This window comes from Oncorhynchus kisutch, linkage group LG16 (assembly GCF_002021735.2).
Source record: "Oncorhynchus kisutch isolate 150728-3 linkage group LG16, Okis_V2, whole genome shotgun sequence".
Lineage (NCBI taxonomy): Eukaryota > Metazoa > Chordata > Actinopteri > Salmoniformes > Salmonidae > Oncorhynchus > Oncorhynchus kisutch.
The window spans coordinates 3119284-3138527 of record NC_034189.2 but is presented as its reverse complement, the minus strand read 5'-3'; the positions used below and the strand labels follow the sequence as shown (position 1 = coordinate 3138527).

Below are 19244 nucleotides of genomic sequence, written 5' to 3'. Positions count from 1 at the left end.
AAACTACAGCAGTCTGTCCACTGTTTACCTCTGTCCCTGTTTACCCCAAACTACAGCAGTCTGTCCCTGTTAACCCCAAACTACAGCAGTCTGTCCACTGTTTACCTCTGTCCCTGTTTACCCCAAACTACAGCAGTCTGTCCACTGTTTTACCTCTGTCCCTGTTTACCCCAAACTACAGCAGTCTGTCCACTGTTTACCCCAATTTACAGCAGTCTGTCCACTGTTTACCTCTGTCCCTGTTTACCCCAAACTACAGCAGTCTGTCCCTGTTTACCCCAAACTACAGCAGTCTGTCCCTGTTTACCCCAAACTACAGCAGTCTGTCCACTGTTTACCTCTGTCCCTGTTTACCCCAAACTACAGCAGTCTGTCCCTGTTTACCCCAAACTACAGCAGTGTGTCCACTGTTTACCTCTGTCCCTGTTTACCCCAAACTACAGCAGTCTGTCCCTGTTTACCCCAAACTACAGCAGTCTGTCCCTGTTTACCCCAAACTACAGCAGTCTGTCCACTGTTTACCTCTGTCCCTGTTTACCCCAAACTACAGCAGTCTGTCCACTGTTTACCTCTGTCCCTGTTAACCCCAAACTACAGCAGTCTGTCCCTGTTAACCCCAAACTACAGCAGTCTGTCCACTGTTTACCTCTGTCCCTGTTTACCCCAAACTACAGCAGTCTGTCCCTGTTAACCCCAAACTACAGCAGTCTGTCCACTGTTTACCTCTGTCCCTGTTTACCCCAAACTACAGCAGTCTGTCCACTGTTTACCTCTGTCCCTGTTTACCCCAAACTACAGCAGTCTGTCCCTGTTTACCTCTGTCCCTGTTTACCTCTGTCCCTGTTTACCTCTGTCCCTGTTTACCTCTGTCCCTGTTTACCCCAAACTACAGCAGTCTGTCCACTGTTTACCTCTGTCCCTGTTTACCCCAAACTACAGCAGTCTGTCCACTGTTTACCTCTGTCCCTGTTAACCCCAAACTACAGCAGTCTGTCCACTGTTTACCCCAAACTACAGCAGTCTGTCCACTGTTTACCTCTGTCCCTGTTTACCCCAAACTACAGCAGTCTGTCCCCTGTTAACCCCAAACTACAGCAGTCTGTCCACTGTTTACCTCTGTCCCTGTTAACCCCAAACTACAGCAGTCTGTCCACTGTTTACCTCTGTCCCTGTTTACCCCAAACTACAGCAGTCTGTCCCTGTTTACCCCAAACTACAGCAGTCTGTCCACTGTTAACCCCAAACTACAGCAGTCTGTCCACTGTTAACCCCAAACTACAGCAGTCTGTCCACTGTTTACCTCTGTCCCTGTTTACCCCAAACTACAGCAATCTGTCCACTGTTTACCTCTGTCCCTGTTTACCCTAAACTACAGCAGTCTGTCCCTGTTTACCCCAAACTACAGCAGTCTGTCCACTGTTAACCCCAAACTACAGCAGTCTGTCCCTGTTTACCCCAAACTACAGCAGTCTGTCCACTGTTTACCTCTGTCCCTGTTAACCCCAAACTACAGCAGTCTGTCCACTGTTTACCTCTGTCCCTGTTAACCCCAAACTACAGCAGTCTGTCCCTGTTTACCCCAAACTACAGCAGTCTGTCCCTGTTAACCCCAAACTACAGCAGTCTGTCCCTGTTAACCCCAAACTACAGCAGTCTGTCCACTGTTTACCTCTGTCCCTGTTTACCCCAAACTACAGCAGTCTGTCCACTGTTTACCTCTGTCCCTGTTTACCCCAAACTACAGCAGTCTGTCCACTGTTTACCTCTGTCCCTGTTTACCCCAAACTACAGCAGTCTGTCCACTGTTTACCTCTGTCCCTGTTTACCCCAAACTACAGCAGTCTGTCCACTGTTTACCTCTGTCCCTGTTTACCCCAAACTACAGCAGTCTGTCCCTGTTAACCCCAAACTACAGCAGTCTGTCCACTGTTTACCTCTGTCCCTGTTTACCCCAAACTACAGCAGTCTGTCCACTGTTTACCTCTGTCCCTGTTTACCCCAAACTACAGCAGTCTGTCCCTGTTTACCTCTGTCCCTGTTTACCTCTGTCCCTGTTTACCTCTGTCCCTGTTTACCTCTGTCCCTGTTTACCTCTGTCCCTGTTTTCCCCAAACTACAGCAGTCTGTCCCTGTTTACCCCAAACTACAGCAGTCTGTCCACTGTTAACCCCAAACTACAGCAGTCTGTCCACTGTTAACCCCAAACTACAGCAGTCTGTCCACTGTTTACCTCTGTCCCTGTTTACCCCAAACTACAGCAATCTGTCCACTGTTTACCTCTGTCCCTGTTTACCCCAAACTACAGCAGTCTGTCCCTGTTTACCCCAAACTACAGCAGTCTGTCCACTGTTAACCCCAAACTACAGCAGTCTGTCCCTGTTTACCCCAAACTACAGCAGTCTGTCCACTGTTTACCTCTGTCCCTGTTAACCCCAAACTACAGCAGTCTGTCCACTGTTTACCTCTGTCCCTGTTAACCCCAAACTACAGCAGTCTGTCCCTGTTTACCCCAAACTACAGCAGTCTGTCCCTGTTAACCCCAAACTACAGCAGTCTGTCCACTGTTTACCTCTATCCCTGTTTACCCCAAACTACAGCAGTCTGTCCACTGTTTACCTCTGTCCCTGTTTACCCCAAACTACAGCAGTCTGTCCACTGTTACCTCTGTCCCTGTTAACCCCAAACTACAGCAGTCTGTCCCTGTTTACCCCAAACTACAGCAGTCTGTCCCTGTTAACCCCAAACTACAGCAGTCTGTCCACTGTTTACCTCTGTCCCTGTTTACCCCAAACTACAGCAGTCTGTCCACTGTTTACCTCTGTCCCTGTTTACCCCAAACTACAGCAGTCTGTCCACTGTTTACCTCTGTCCCTGTTTACCCCAAACTACAGCAGTCTGTCCACTGTTTACCTCTGTCCCTGTTTACCCAAACTACAGCAGTCTGTCCACTGTTTACCTCTGTCCCTGTTTACCCCAAACTACAGCAGTCTGTCCCTGTTAACCCAAACTACAGCAGTCTCTCCACTGTTAACCCCAAACTGCAGCAGTCTCTCCACTGTTAACCCCAAACTACAGCAGTCTGTCCACTGTTAACCCCAAACTACAGCAGTCTCTCCCTGTTAACCCCAGACTACAGCAGTCTGTCCCTGTTAACCCCAAACTACAGCAGTCTGTCCCTGTTTACCCCAAACTACAGCAGTCTGTCCCTGTTAACCCCAAACTACAGCAGTCTGTCCCTGTTAACCCCAAACTACAGCAGTCTGTCCACTGTTTACCTCTGTCCCTGTTTACCCCAAACTACAGCAGTCTGTCCACTGTTTACCTCTGTCCCTGTTTACCCCAAACTACAGCAGTCTGTCCACTGTTTACCTCTGTCCCTGTTTACCCCAAACTACAGCAGTCTGTCCACTGTTTACCTCTGTCCCTGTTTACCCCCAAACTACAGCAGTCTGTCCACTGTTTACCTCTGTCCCTGTTAACCCCAAACTACAGCAGTATGTCCCTGTTAACCCCAAACTACAGCAGTCTGTCCACTGTTTACCTCTGTCCCTGTTTACCCCAAACTACAGCAGTCTGTCCCTGTTAACCCCAAACTACAGCAGTCTGTCCCTGTTAACCCCAAACTACAGCAGTCTGTCCACTGTTTACCTCTGTCCCTGTTTACCCCAAACTACAGCAGTCTGTCCCTGTTAACCCCAAACTACAGCAGTCTGTCCACTGTTTACCTCTGTCCCTGTTTACCCCCAAACTACAGCAGTCTGTCCACTGTTTACCTCTGTCCCTGTTTACCCCAAACTACAGCAGTCTGTCCCTGTTTACCTCTGTCCCTGTTTACCTCTGTCCCTGTTTACCTCTGTCCCTGTTTACCTCTGTCCCTGTTTTCCCCAAACTACAGCAGTCTGTCCACTGTTTACCTCTGTCCCTGTTTACCCCAAACTACAGCAGTTTGTCCACTGTTTACCTCTGTCCCTGTTAACCCCAAACTACAGCAGTCTGTCCACTGTTTACCCCAAACTACAGCAGTCTGTCCACTGTTTACCTCTGTCCCTGTTTACCCCAAACTACAGCAGTCTGTCCCTGTTAACCCCAAACTACAGCAGTCTGTCCACTGTTTACCTCTGTCCCTGTTAACCCCAAACTACAGCAGTCTGTCCACTGTTTACCCCAAACTACAGCAGTCTGTCCACTGTTTACCTCTGTCCCTGTTTACCCCAAACTACAGCAGTCTGTCCCTGTTAACCCCAAACTACAGCAGTCTGTCCACTGTTTACCTCTGTCCCTGTTAACCCCAAACTACAGCAGTCTGTCCACTGTTTACCTCTGTCCCTGTTTACCCCAAACTACAGCAGTCTGTCCCTGTTTACCCCAAACTACAGCAGTCTGTCCACTGTTAACCCAAACTACAGCAGTCTGTCCACTGTTAACCCCAAACTACAGCAGTCTGTCCACTGTTTACCTCTGTCCCTGTTTACCCCAAACTACAGCAGTCTGTCCACTGTTAACCCCAAACTACAGCAGTCTGTCCCTGTTTACCCCAAACTACAGCAGTCTGTCCACTGTTTACCTCTGTCCCTGTTAACCCCAAACTACAGCAGTCTGTCCACTGTTTACCTCTGTCCCTGTTAACCCCAAACTACAGCAGTCTGTCCCTGTTTACCCCAAACTACAGCAGTCTGTCCCTGTTAACCCCAAACTACAGCAGTCTGTCCACTGTTTACCTCTATCCCTGTTTACCCCCAAACTACAGCAGTCTGTCCACTGTTTACCTCTGTCCCTGTTTACCCCAAACTACAGCAGTCTGTCCACTGTTTACCTCTGTCCCTGTTAACCCCAAACTACAGCAGTCTGTCCCTGTTTACCCCAAACTACAGCAGTCTGTCCCTGTTAACCCCAAACTACAGCAGTCTGTCCACTGTTTACCTCTGTCCCTGTTTACCCCAAACTACAGCAGTCTGTCCACTGTTTACCTCTGTCCCTGTTTACCCCAAACTACAGCAGTCTGTCCACTGTTTACCTCTGTCCCTGTTTACCCCAAACTACAGCAGTCTGTCCACTGTTTACCTCTGTCCCTGTTTACCCCAAACTACAGCAGTCTGTCCACTGTTTACCTCTGTCCCTGTTTACCCCAAACTACAGCAGTCTGTCCACTGTTTACCTCTGTCCCTGTTAACCCCAAACTACAGCAGTATGTCCCTGTTAACCCCCAAACTACAGCAGTCTGTCCACTGTTTACCTCTGTCCCTGTTTACCCCAAACTACAGCAGTCTGTCCCTGTTAACCCCAAACTACAGCAGTCTGTCCACTGTTTACCTCTGTCCCTGTTTACCCCAAACTACAGCAGTCTGTCCACTGTTTACCTCTGTCCCTGTTTACCCCAAACTACAGCAGTCTGTCCCTGTTTACCTCTGTCCCTGTTTACCTCTGTCCCTGTTTACCTCTGTCCCTGTTTACCTCTGTCCCTGTTTACCTCTGTCCCTGTTTTCCCCAAACTACAGCAGTCTGTCCACTGTTTACCTCTGTCCCTGTTTACCCCAAACTACAGCAGTTTGTCCACTGTTTACCTCTGTCCCTGTTAACCCCAAACTACAGCAGTCTGTCCACTGTTTACCCCAAACTACAGCAGTCTGTCCACTGTTTACCTCTGTCCCTGTTTACCCCAAACTACAGCAGTCTGTCCCTGTTAACCCCAAACTACAGCAGTCTGTCCACTGTTTACCTCTGTCCCTGTTAACCCCAAACTACAGCAGTCTGTCCACTGTTTACCCCAAACTACAGCAGTCTGTCCACTGTTTACCTCTGTCCCTGTTTACCCCAAACTACAGCAGTCTGTCCACTGTTTACCTCTGTCCCTGTTAACCCCAAACTACAGCAGTCTGTCCACTGTTTACCTCTGTCCCTGTTTACCCCAAACTACAGCAGTCTGTCCCTGTTTACCCCAAACTACAGCAGTCTGTCCACTGTTAACCCCAAACTACAGCAGTCTGTCCACTGTTAACCCCAAACTACAGCAGTCTGTCCACTGTTTACCTCTGTCCCTGTTTACCCCAAACTACAGCAGTCTGTCCCTGTTTACCCCAAACTACAGCAGTCTGTCCACTGTTAACCCCAAACTACAGCAGTCTGTCCCTGTTTACCCCAAACTACAGCAGTCTGTCCACTGTTTACCTCTGTCCCTGTTAACCCCAAACTACAGCAGTCTGTCCACTGTTTACCTCTGTCCCTGTTAACCCCAAACTACAGCAGTCTGTCCCTGTTTACCCCAAACTACAGCAGTCTGTCCCTGTTAACCCCAAACTACAGCAGTCTGTCCACTGTTTACCTCTATCCCTGTTTACCCCAAACTACAGCAGTCTGTCCACTGTTTACCTCTGTCCCTGTTTACCCCAAACTACAGCAGTCTGTCCACTGTTTACCTCTGTCCCTGTTAACCCCAAACTACAGCAGTCTGTCCCTGTTTACCCCAAACTACAGCAGTCTGTCCCTGTTAACCCCAAACTACAGCAGTCTGTCCACTGTTTACCTCTGTCCCTGTTTACCCCAAACTACAGCAGTCTGTCCACTGTTTACCTCTGTCCCTGTTTACCCCAAACTACAGCAGTCTGTCCCTGTTAACCCCAAACTACAGCAGTCTCTCCACTGTTAACCCCAAACTACAGCAGTCTCTCCACTGTTAACCCCAAACTGCAGCAGTCTCTCCACTGTTAACCCCAAACTACAGCAGTCTGTCCACTGTTAACCCCCAAACTACAGCAGTCTCTCCCTGTTAACCCCAGACTACAGCAGTCTGTCCCTGTTAACCCCAAACTACAACAGTCTGTCCACTGTTAACCCCAAACTACAGCAGTCTGTCCCTGTTAACCCCAAACTACAGCAGTCTGTCCACTGTTAACCCCAAACTACAGCAGTCTGTCCACTGTTAACCCCAAACTACAGCAGTCTGGCCACTGTTAACCCCAAACTACAGCAGTCTGTCCACTGTTAACCCCAAACTACAGCAGTCTGTCCACTGTTAACCCCAAACTACAGCAGTCTGTCCACTGTTAACCCCAAACTACAGCAGTCTGTCCACTGTTAACCCCAAACTACAGCAGTCTGTCCACTGTTAACCCCAAACTACAGCAGTATGTCCACTGTTAACCCCAAACTACAGCAGTCTGTCCACGGTTTACCTCTGTCCCTGTTAACCCCAAACTACAGCAGTCTGTCCACTGTTTACCTCTGTCCCTGTTAACCCCAAACTACAGCAGTCTGTCCCTGTTTACCCCAAACTACAGCAGTCTGTCCCTGTTAACCCCAAACTACAGCAGTCTGTCCCTGTTAACCCCCAAACTACAGCAGTCTGGTCCACTGTTTACCTCTGTCCCTGTTTACCACCCAAACTACAGCAGTCTGTCCACTGTTTACCTCTGTCCCTGTTTACCCCAACTACAGCAGTCTGTCCACTGTTTACCTCTGTCCCTGTTTACCCCAACTACAGCAGTCGTCCACTGTTTACCTCTGTCCCTGTTTACCCCAAACTACAAGCAGTCTGTCCACTGTTTACCTCTGTCCCTGTTTACCCCAAAACTACAGCAGTCTGTCCACTGTTTACCTCTGTCCCTGTTAACCCCAAACTACAGCAGTATGTTCCCTGTTAACCCCAAACTACAGCAGTCTGTCCACTGTTTACCTCTGTCCCTGTTTACCCCAAACTACAGCAGTCTGTCCCTGTTAACCCCAAACTACAGCAGTCTGTCCACTGTTTACCTCTGTCCCTGTTTACCCCAAACTACAGCAGTCTGTCCACTGTTTACCTCTGTCCCTGTTACCCCCAAACTACAGCAGTCTGTCCCTGTTTACCTCTGTCCCTGTTTACCTCTGTCCTGTTTACCTCTGTCCCTGTTTACCTCTGTCCCTGTTTACCTCTGTCCCTGTTTTCCCCAAACTACAGCAGTCTGTCCACTGTTTACCTCTGTCCCTGTTTACCCCCAAACTACAGCAGTCTGTCCACTGTTTACCCCAAACTACAGCAGTCTGTCCACTGTTTACCTCTGTCCCTGTTTACCCCAAACTACAGCAGTCTGTCCCTGTTAACCCCAAACTACAGCAGTCTGTCCACTGTTTACCTCTGTCCCTGTTAACCCCAAACTACAGCAGTCTGTCCACTGTTTACCTCTGTCCCTGTTTACCCCAAACTACAGCAGTCTGCTCCCTGTTTACCCCAAACTACAGCAGTCTGTCCACTGTTAACCCCAAACTACAGCAGTCTGTCCACTGTTAACCCCAAACTACAGCAGTCTGTCCACTGTTTACCTCTGTCCCTGTTTACCCCAAACTACAGCATCTGTCCACTGTTTACCTCTGTCCCTGTTTACCCCAAACTACAGCAGTCTGTCCCTGTTTACCCCAAACTACAGCAGTCTGTCCACTGTTAACCCCAAACTACAGCAGTCTGTCCCTGTTTACCCACAAACTACAGCAGTCTGTCCACTGTTTACCTCTGTCCCTGTTAACCCAAACTACAGCAAGTCTGTCCACTGTTTACCTCTGTCCCTGTTAACCCAAACTACAGCAGTCTGTCCCTGTTTACCCCCAAAACTACAGCAGTCTGTCCCTGTTAACCCCAAACTACAGCAGTCTGTCCACTGTTTACCTCTATCCCTGTTTACCCCAAACTACAGCAGTCTGTCCACTGTTTACCTCTGTCCTGTTTACCCCAAACTACAGCAGTCTGTCCACTGTTTACCTCTGTCCCTGTTAACCCCAAACTACAGCAGTCTGTCCCTGTTTACCTCCCAAACTACAGCAGTCTGTCCCTGTTAACCCCAAACTACAGCAGTCTGTCCACTGTTTACCTCTGTCCCTGTTTACCCCCAAACTACAGCAGTCTGTCCACTGTTTACCTCTGTCCCTGTTTACCCCAAACTACAGCAGTCTGTCCACTGTTTACGTCTGTCCCTGTTTACCCAAACTACAGCAGTATGTCCACTGTTACCTCTGTCCCTGTTTACCCCAAACTACAGCAGTCCTGTCCACTGTTTACCTCTGTCACTGTTTACCCCAAACTACAGCAGTCTGTCCCTGTTAACCCCCAAACATTTACAGCAGTCTCTCCATGTTAACCCCAAACTGCAGCAGTCTCTCCACTGTTAACCCCAAACTACAGCAGTCTGTCCACTGTTAACCCCAAACTAACAGCAGTCTCTCCAATGTTAACCCCAGACTACAGCAGTCTGTCCCCTGTTAACACCCCAACTACAGCAGTCTGGTCCACTGTTAACCCCAAACTACAGCAGTCTGTCCCTGTTAACCCCAAACTACAGCAGTCTGTCCACTGTTAACCCCAAACTACAGCAGTCTGTCCACTGTTAACCCCAAACTACAGCAGTCTGTCCACTGTTAACCCCAAACTACAGCAGTCTGTCCACTGTTAACCCCAAACTACAGCAGTCTGTCCACTGTTACCCCAAACTACAGCAGTCTGTCCACTGTTAACCCCAAACTACAGCAGTCTGTCCACCGTTAACCCCAAACTACAGCAGTCTGTCCACTGTTAACCCCAAACTACAGCAGTCTGTCCACTGTTAACCCCAAACTACAGCAGTCTGTCCACTGTTAACGCCAAACTACAGCAGTCTGTCCCTGTTTACCCCAAACTACAGCAGTCTGTCCACTGTTAACCCCAAACTACAGCAGTCTGTCCACTGTTAACCCCAAAACTACAGCAGTCTGTCCACTGTTAACCCCAAACTACAGCAGTCTGTCCACTGTTAAACCCCAAACTACAGCAGTCTGTCCACTGTTAACCCAAACTACAGCAGTCTGTCCACTGTTAACCCCAAACTACAGCAGTCTGTCCCTGTTTACCCCAAACTACAGCAGTCTGTCCACTGTTAACCCCAAACTACAGCAGTCTGTCCCTGTTACCCCAAACTACAGCAGTCTGTCCACTGTTAACCCCAAACTACAGCAGTCTGTCCACTGTTAACCCCAAACTAACAGCAGTCTCTCCCTGTTAACCCCAGACTACAGCAGTCTGTCCCTGGTTAACCCCAAACTACAGCAGTCTGTCCACTGTTAACCCCAAACTACAGCAGTCTGTCCCTGTTAACCCAAACTACAGCAGTCTGTCCACTGTTAACCCCAAACTACAGCAGTCTGTCCACTGTTAACCCCAAACTACAGCAGTCTGTCCACTGTTAACCCCAAACTACAGCAGTCTGTCCACTGTTAACCCCAAACTACAGCAGTCTGTCCACTGTTAACCCCAAACTACAGCAGTCTGTCCACTGTTAACCCCAAACTACAGCAGTCTGTCCACTGTTAACCCCAAACTACAGCAGTCTGTCCACTGTTAACCCCAAACTACAGCAGTCTGTCCACTGTTAACCCCAAACTACAGCAGTCTGTCCACTGTTAACCCAAACTACAGCAGTCTGTCCCTGTTAACCCCAAACTACAGCAGTCTGTCCACTGTTAACCCCAAACTACAGCAGTCTGTCCCTGTTAACCCCAAACTACAGCAGTCTGTCCACTGTTAACCCCAAACTACAGCAGTCTGTCCACTGTTAACCCCAAACTACAGCAGTCTGTCCACTGTTAACCCCAAACTACAGCAGTCTGTCCCTGTTAACCCCAAACTACAGCAGTCTGTCCACTGTTAACCTCAAACTACAGCAGTCTGTCCCTGTTTACCCCAAACTACAGCAGTCTGTCCACTGTTAACCCCAAACTACAGCAGTCTGTCCACTGTTAACCCCAAACTACAGCAGTCTGTCCACTGTTAACCCCAAACTACAGCAGTCTGTCCCTGTTAACCCCAAACTACAGCAGTCTGTCCACTGTTAACCCCAAACTACAGCAGTCTGTCCCTGTTAACCCCAAACTACAGCAGTCTGTCCACTGTTAACCCCAAACTACAGCAGTCTGTCCACTGTTAACCCCAAACTACAGCAGTCTGTCCACTGTTAACCCCAAACTACAGCAGTCTGTCCACTGTTAACCCCAAACTACAGTCTGTCCACTGTTAACCCCAAACTACAGCAGTCTGTCCCTGTTAACCCCAAACTACAGCAGTCTGTCCACTGTTAACCCCAAACTACAGCAGTCTGTCCCTGTTAACCCCAAACTACAGCAGTCTGTCCACTGTTAACCCCAAACTACAGCAGTCTGTCCACTGTTAACCCCAAACTACAGCAGTCTGTCCACTGTTAACCCCAAACTACAGCAGTCTGTCCACTGTTAACCCCAAACTACAGCAGTCTGTCCACTGTTAACCCCAAACTACAGCAGTCTGTCCACTGTTAACCCCAAACTACAGCAGTCTGTCCACTGTTAACCCCAAACTACAGCAGTCTGTCCACTGTTAACCCCAAACTACAGCAGTCTGTCCACTGTTAACCCCAAACTACAGCAGTCTGTCCCTGTTAACCCCAAACTACAGCAGTCTGTCCACTGTTAACCCCAAACTACAGCAGTCTGTCCACTGTTAACCCCAAACTACAGCAGTCTGTCCACTGTTAACCCCAAACTACAGCAGTCTGTCCACTGTTAACCCCAAACTACAGCAGTCTGTCCACTGTTAACCCCAAACTACAGCAGTCTGTCCCTGTTAACCCCAAACTACAGCAGTCTGTCCACTGTTAACCCCAAACTACAGCAGTCTGTCCCTGTTAACCCCAAACTACAGCAGTCTGTCCACTGTTAACCCCAAACTACAGCAGTCTGTCCACTGTTAACCCCAAACTACAGCAGTCTGTCCACTGTTAACCCCAAACTACAGCAGTCTGTCCACTGTTAACCCCAAACTACAGCAGTCTGTCCACTGTTAACCCCAAACTACAGCAGTCTGTCCCTGTTAACCCCAAACTACAGCAGTCTGTCCACTGTTAACCCCAAACTACAGCAGTCTGTCCCTGTTAACCCCAAACTACAGCAGTCTGTCCACTGTTAACCCCAAACTACAGCAGTCTGTCCACTGTTAACCCCAAACTACAGCAGTCTGTCCACTGTTAACCCCAAACTACAGCAGTCTCTCCCTGTTAACCCCAGACTACAGCAGTCTGTCCACTGTTTACCTCTGTCCCTGTTAACCCCAAACTACAGCAGTCTGTCCACTGTTTACCTCTGTCCCTGTTTACCCCAAACTACAGCAGTCTGTCCCTGTTTACCCCAAACTACAGCAGTCTGTCCACTGTTAACCCCAAACTACAGCAGTCTGTCCACTGTTAACCCCAAACTACAGCAGTCTGTCCACTGTTACCTCTGTCCCTGTTTACCCCAACTACAGCAGTCTGTCCCTGTTTACCCAAACTACAGCAGTCTGTCCACTGTTAACCCCAAACTACAGCCGTCTGTCCCTGTTTACCCCAAAACTACAGCAGTCGTCCACTGTTTACCTCTGTCCCTGTTAACCCCAAACTACAGCAGTCTGTCCACTGTTTACCTCTGTCCCCTGTTAACACCCCAAACTACAGCAGTCTGTCCCTGTTTACCCCAAACTACAGCAGTCCTGTCCCTGTTAACCCCAAACTACAGCAGTCCTGTCCACTGTTACCTCTATCCCTGTTTACCCCAACTACAGCAGTCTGTCCACTGTTTACCTACTGTCCCTGTTTACCCCAAACTACAGCAGTCTGTCCACTGTTTACCTCTGTCCCTGTTAACCCCAAACTACAGCAGTCTGTCCCTGTTTACCCCAAACTACAGCAGTCTGTCCCTGTTAACCCCAAACTACAGCAGTCTGTCCACTGTTTACCTCTGTCCCTGTTTACCCAAACTACAGCAGTCTGTCCACTGTTTACCTCTGTCCCTGTTTACCCCCAAACTACAGCAGTCTGTCCACTGTTTACGTCTGTCCCTGTTACCCCAAACTACAGCAGTCTGTCCACGTTTACCTCTGTCCCTGTTTACCCCAAACTACAGCAGTCTGTCCACTGTTTACCTCTGTCCCTGTTTACCCCAAACTACAGCAGTCTGTCCCTGTTAACCCCAAACTACAGCAGTCTCTCCACTGTTAACCCCAACTGCAGCAGTCTCTCCACTGTTTAACCCCAAACTACAGCAGTCTGTCCACTGTTAACCCCAAACTACAGCAGTCTCTCCCTGTTAACCCCAGACTACAGCAGTCTGTCCCTGTTAACCCCAAACTACAGCAGTCTGTCCACTGTTAACCCCAAACTACAGCAGTCTGTCCCTGTTAACCCCAAACTACAGCAGTCTGTCCACTGTTAACCCCAAACTACAGCAGTCTGTCCACTGTTAACCCCAAACTACAGCAGTCTGTCCACTGTTAACCCCAAACTACAGCAGTCTGTCCACTGTTAACCCCAAACTACAGCAGTCTGTCCACTGTTAACCCCAAACTACAGCAGTCTGTCCACTGTTAACCCCAAACTACAGCAGTCTGTCCACTGTTAACCCCAAACTACAGCAGTCTGTCCACTGTTAACCCCAAACTACAGCAGTCTGTCCACTGTTAACCCCAAACTACAGCAGTCTGTCCACTGTTAACCCCAAACTACAGCAGTCTGTCCCTGTTTACCCCAAACTACAGCAGTCTGTCCACTGTTAACCCCAAACTACAGCAGTCTGTCCACTGTTAACCCCAAACTACAGCAGTCTTGTCCACTGTTAACCCCAAACTACAGCAGTCTGTCCACTGTTAAACCCCAAACTACAGCAGTCTGTCCACTGTTAACCCCAAACTACAGCAGTCTGTCCCCTGTTAACCCCAAACTACAGCAGTCTGTCCCTGTTAACCCAAAACTACAGCAGTCTGTCCACTGTTAACCCCAAACTAAAAGCAGTCTGTTCCCTGTAACCCCAAACTACAGCAGTCTGTCCACTGTTAACCCCAAACTACAGCAGTCTTCCACTGTTACCCCAAACTACAGCAAGTCTGTCCCTGTTAACCCCAAACTACAGCAGTCCTCTCCACTGTTAACCCCAGACTACAGCAGTCTGTCCCTGTTAACCCCAAACTACAGCAGTCTGTCCACTGTTAACCCCAAACTACAGCGTCTGTTCCCTGTAACCCCAACTACAGCGTCTGTCCACTGTTAACCCCAAACTACAGCAGTCTGTCCACTGTTAACCCCAAACTACAGCAGTCTGTCCACTGTTAACCCCAAACTACAGCAGTCTGTCCACTGTTAACCCCAAACTACAGCAGTCTGTCCACTGTTACCCCAAACTACAGCAGTCTGTCCACTGTTAACCCCAAACTACAGCAGGTCTGTCCACTGTTAACCCCAAAACTACAGCAGTCTGTCCACTGTTAACCCCAAACTACAGCAGTCTGTCCACTGTTAACCCCAAACTACAGCAGTCGTCCACTGTTAACCCCAAACTACAGCAGTCTGTCCCTGTTAACCCCAAACTACAGCAGTCTGTCCACTGTTAACCCCAAACTACAGCAGTCTGTCCCTGTTAACCCAAACTACAGCAGTCTGTCCCCTGTTAACCCCAAACTACAGCAGTCTGTCCACTGTTAACCCCAAACTACAGCAGTCTGTCCACTGTTTAACCCCAAACTACAGCAGTCTGTCCCTGTTAACCCCAAACTACAGCAGTCTGTCCACTGTTAACCCCAAACTACAGCAGTCTGTCCCTGTTTTACCCCAAACTACAGCAGTCTGTCCCTGTTACCCCAAACTACAGCAGTCTGTCCACTGTTAACCCCCAAACTACAGCAGTCTGTCCACTGTTAACCCCAAACTACAGCAGTCTGTCCCTGTTAACCCCCAAACTACAGCAGTCTGTCCACTGTTAACCCCAAACTACAGCAGTCTGTCCCTGTTAACCCCAAACTACAGCAGTCTGTCCACTGTTAACCCCAAACTACAGCAGTCTGTCCACTGTTAACCCCAAACTACAGCAGTCTGTCCACTGTTAACCCCAAACTACAGCAGTCTGTCCACTGTTAACCCCAACTACAGTCTGTCCACTGTTACCCCAAACTACAGCAGTCTGTCCCTGTTAACCCCCAAACTACAGCAGTTCTGTCCACTGTTAACCCCAAACTACAGCAGTCTGTCCCTGTTAACCCACAAACTACAGCAGTCTGTCCATGTTAACCCAAACTACAGCAGTCTGTCCCACTGTTAACCCCAAACTACAGCAGTCTGTCCACTGTTAACCCCAAACTACAAACTACAGCTTAGTCTGTCCACTGTTAACCCCAAAACGTACAGCAGTCTGTCCACTGTTAACCCACACAGCAGTCTGTCCACTGTTAACCCCAAACTACAGCCAGTCTGTCCACTGTCTACACCCCAAAACTACAGCAGTCTCTGTCCACTGTTAACCCCAAACTACAGCAGTCTTGTCCCTGTTAACCCCAAAACTACAGCAGTCTGTCCACTGTTAACCCCAAACTACAGCAGTCTGTCCCTGTTAACCCCAAACTACAGCAGTCTGTCCACTGTTAACCCCAAACTACAGCAGTCTGTCCACTGTTAACCCCAAACTACAGCAGTCTGTCCACTGTTAACCCCAAACTACAGCAGTCTGTCCCTGTTAACCCAAACTACAGCAGTCTGTCCACTGTTAACCCCAAACTACAGCAGTCTGTCCCTGTTTACCCCCAAACTACAGCAGTCTGTCCACTGTTAACCCCAAACTACAGCAGTCTGTCCCTGTTAACCCCAAACTACAGCAGTCTGTCCACTGTTAACCCCAAACTACAGCAGTCTGTCCACTGTTAACCCCAAACTACAGCAGTCTCTCCCTGTTAACCCCAGACTACAGCAGTCTGTCCCTGTTAACCCCAAACTACAGCAGTCTGTCCACTGTTAACCCCAAACTACAGCAGTCTGTCCCTGTTAACCCCAAACTACAGCAGTCTGTCCACTGTTAACCCCAAACTACAGCAGTCTGTCCACTGTTAACCCCAAACTACAGCAGTCTGTCCACTGTTAACCCCAAACTACAGCAGTCTGTCCACTGTTAACCCCAAACTACAGCAGTCTGTCCACTGTTAACCCCAAACTACAGCAGTCTGTCCACTGTTAACCCCAAACTACAGCAGTCTGTCCACTGTTAACCCCAAACTACAGCAGTCTGTCCACTGTTAACCCCAAACTACAGCAGTCTGTCCACTGTTAACCCCAAACTACAGCAGTCTGTCCACTGTTAACCCCAAACTACAGCAGTCTGTCCACTGTTAACCCCAAACTACAGCAGTCTGTCCCTGTTAACCCCAAACTACAGCAGTCTGTCCACTGTTAACCCCAAACTACAGCAGTCTGTCCCTGTTAACCCCAAACTACAGCAGTCTGTCCACTGTTAACCCCAAACTACAGCAGTCTGTCCACTGTTAACCCCAAACTACAGCAGTCTGTCCACTGTTAACCCCAAACTACAGCAGTCTGTCCCTGTTAACCCCAAACTACAGCAGTCTGTCCACTGTTAACCTCAAACTACAGCAGTCTGTCCCTGTTTACCCCAAACTACAGCAGTCTGTCCACTGTTAACCCCAAACTACAGCAGTCTGTCCACTGTTAACCCCAAACTACAGCAGTCTGTCCACTGTTAACCCCAAACTACAGCAGTCTGTCCCTGTTAACCCCAAACTACAGCAGTCTGTCCACTGTTAACCCCAAACTACAGCAGTCTGTCCCTGTTAACCCCAAACTACAGCAGTCTGTCCACTGTTAACCCCAAACTACAGCAGTCTGTCCACTGTTAACCCCAAACTACAGCAGTCTGTCCACTGTTAACCCCAAACTACAGCAGTCTGTCCACTGTTAACCCCAAACTACAGTCTGTCCACTGTTAACCCCAAACTACAGCAGTCTGTCCCTGTTAACCCCAAACTACAGCAGTCTGTCCACTGTTAACCCCAAACTACAGCAGTCTGTCCCTGTTAACCCCAAACTACAGCAGTCTGTCCACTGTTAACCCCAAACTACAGCAGTCTGTCCACTGTTAACCCCAAACTACAGCAGTCTGTCCACTGTTAACCCCAAACTACAGCAGTCTGTCCACTGTTAACCCCAAACTACAGCAGTCTGTCCACTGTTAACCCCAAACTACAGCAGTCTGTCCACTGTTAACCCCAAACTACAGCAGTCTGTCCACTGTTAACCCCAAACTACAGCAGTCTGTCCACTGTTAACCCCAAACTACAGCAGTCTGTCCACTGTTAACCCCAAACTACAGCAGTCTGTCCCTGTTAACCCCAAACTACAGCAGTCTGTCCACTGTTAACCCCAAACTACAGCAGTCTGTCCACTGTTAACCCCAAACTACAGCAGTCTGTCCACTGTTAACCCCAAACTACAGCAGTCTGTCCACTGTTAACCCCAAACTACAGCAGTCTGTCCACTGTTAACCCCAAACTACAGCAGTCTGTCCCTGTTAACCCCAAACTACAGCAGTCTGTCCACTGTTAACCCCAAACTACAGCAGTCTGTCCCTGTTAACCCCAAACTACAGCAGTCTGTCCACTGTTAACCCCAAACTACAGCAGTCTGTCCACTGTTAACCCCAAACTACAGCAGTCTGTCCACTGTTAACCCCAAACTACAGCAGTCTGTCCACTGTTAACCCCAAACTACAGCAGTCTGTCCACTGTTAACCCCAAACTACAGCAGTCTGTCCCTGTTAACCCCAAACTACAGCAGTCTGTCCACTGTTAACCCCAAACTACAGCAGTCTGTCCCTGTTAACCCCAAACTACAGCAGTCTGTCCACTGTTAACCCCAAACTACAGCAGTCTGTCCACTGTTAACCCCAAACTACAGCAGTCTGTCCACTGTTAACCCCAAACTACAGCAGTCTGTCCCATGACTGTTAACCCCAAACTACAGCAGCTCTGTCCACTGTTAACCCCAAACTACAGCAGTCTGTCCCTGTTAACCCCAAACTACAGCAGTCTGTCCACTGTTAACCCCAAACTACAGCAGTCTGTCCCTGTTAACCCCAAACTACAGCAGTCTGTCCACTGTTAACCCCAAACTACAGCAGTCTGTCCACTGTTAACCCCAAACTACAGCAGTCTGTCCACTGTTAACCCCAAACTACAGCAGTCTGTCCACTGTTAACCCCAAACTACAGCAGTCTGTCCACTGTTAACCCCAAACTACAGCAGTCTGTCCACTGTTAACCCCAAACTACAGCAGTCTGTCCACTGTTAACCCCAAACTACAGCAGTCTGTCCACTGTTAACCCCAAACTACAGCAGTCTGTCCACTGTTAACCCCAAACTACAGCAGTCTGTCCACTGTTAACCCCAAACTACAGCAGTCTGTCCACTGTTAACCCCAAACTACAGCAGTCTGTCCCTGTTTACCTGGTCATGTACATTTGGCATCATGTTGATTGGTCCAGAGAGTCAGAGCAGAAACAGGAAGAGCACCAACGGCGACGAAACATACCGATTTTCATTATTTTATTAAAATTGTGCTAACAAAGAAAATGTTAAATAATATTGTAAAAGCATCGACATATTTTAAAAACAAACTATTACTTAAATTGTTAAAAACGTAACGTGTCCGTTAACAACTAAAGAAGTCTGATTACTCACATTACACTCTACCCTGGTCATGGGTTATTTACAAATGTCATCACACACACACACACCACACCACACACATACACACACACACACAATACACCACACACAATACACACACACACCACACACATACACACACCACACACATACACACACACCACACCCAACACACACACACACCAGAGTTCGGTACCTCTGCCCGGGGAGTGTATCCTGTAGATGGTGCTGTTGATGAGGATCTGGAAGTCCTGATTGAGAACTGTGTCTATAGAGGTGCTAGAGCAAACCCTCTCTCCATCTGAGAGGAGGAGGGAGAGGAGGAGGAAGATGAGGGGAGAGAGGGGAGGAGGGGAGGGAGAGGAGCAGGAGGAAGATGAGGGGAGAGAGAGGAGGAGGAGAAGAGGAAGACAAAGGGATGTGTTACTGTCAGGTTTTGTGAAAATGTTGATATTTTTACACGATGGTTGTGAATCCACAACTTAACAGATCTGAGACCTGAAGACTTCTGTAGTTCCTGGAGCTAATGCCTCGGCTTTAGCTCAGCAGGCTAACGCAGTCTTGAAGCCTGCAGAGGGGTGTGTGTGTTTATGTATGTGTGTTCACCTACCTGTGTTCAGTACAGCTGCGATAGCTACTCCAGGGTCCTCTCTCTGTATGTCTGACAGGAAGTCTGTTACTGTCATCAACATGGGACGCAGACTGAACTGACACAACTCACTGCGGGAGGGCAGGGGGAGAGACAACA

At 48.8% G+C, this 19244-nt stretch overlaps 1 protein-coding gene across 2 annotated transcripts in view; it reads right to left on the bottom strand.

Annotated features, from left to right (window-relative positions):
• The window catches only part of LOC116353904 (calcium uniporter regulatory subunit MCUb, mitochondrial), a 41069-nt gene that overhangs the window by 10441 nt on the left and 11384 nt on the right, over positions 1-19244 (bottom strand). For both annotated transcript variants that reach the window (XM_031791585.1, XM_031791586.1), the window contains exons 3-4: positions 19107-19244; positions 18693-18797 (exon numbers count right to left, since the gene is read on the bottom strand). The exon at positions 19107-19244 is cut by the window's right edge and continues 33 nt beyond it. In XM_031791585.1, coding sequence (XP_031647445.1) covers positions 18693-18797; positions 19107-19244 — 243 coding nt within the window. The remainder of the gene's footprint in view (positions 1-18692; positions 18798-19106) is intronic.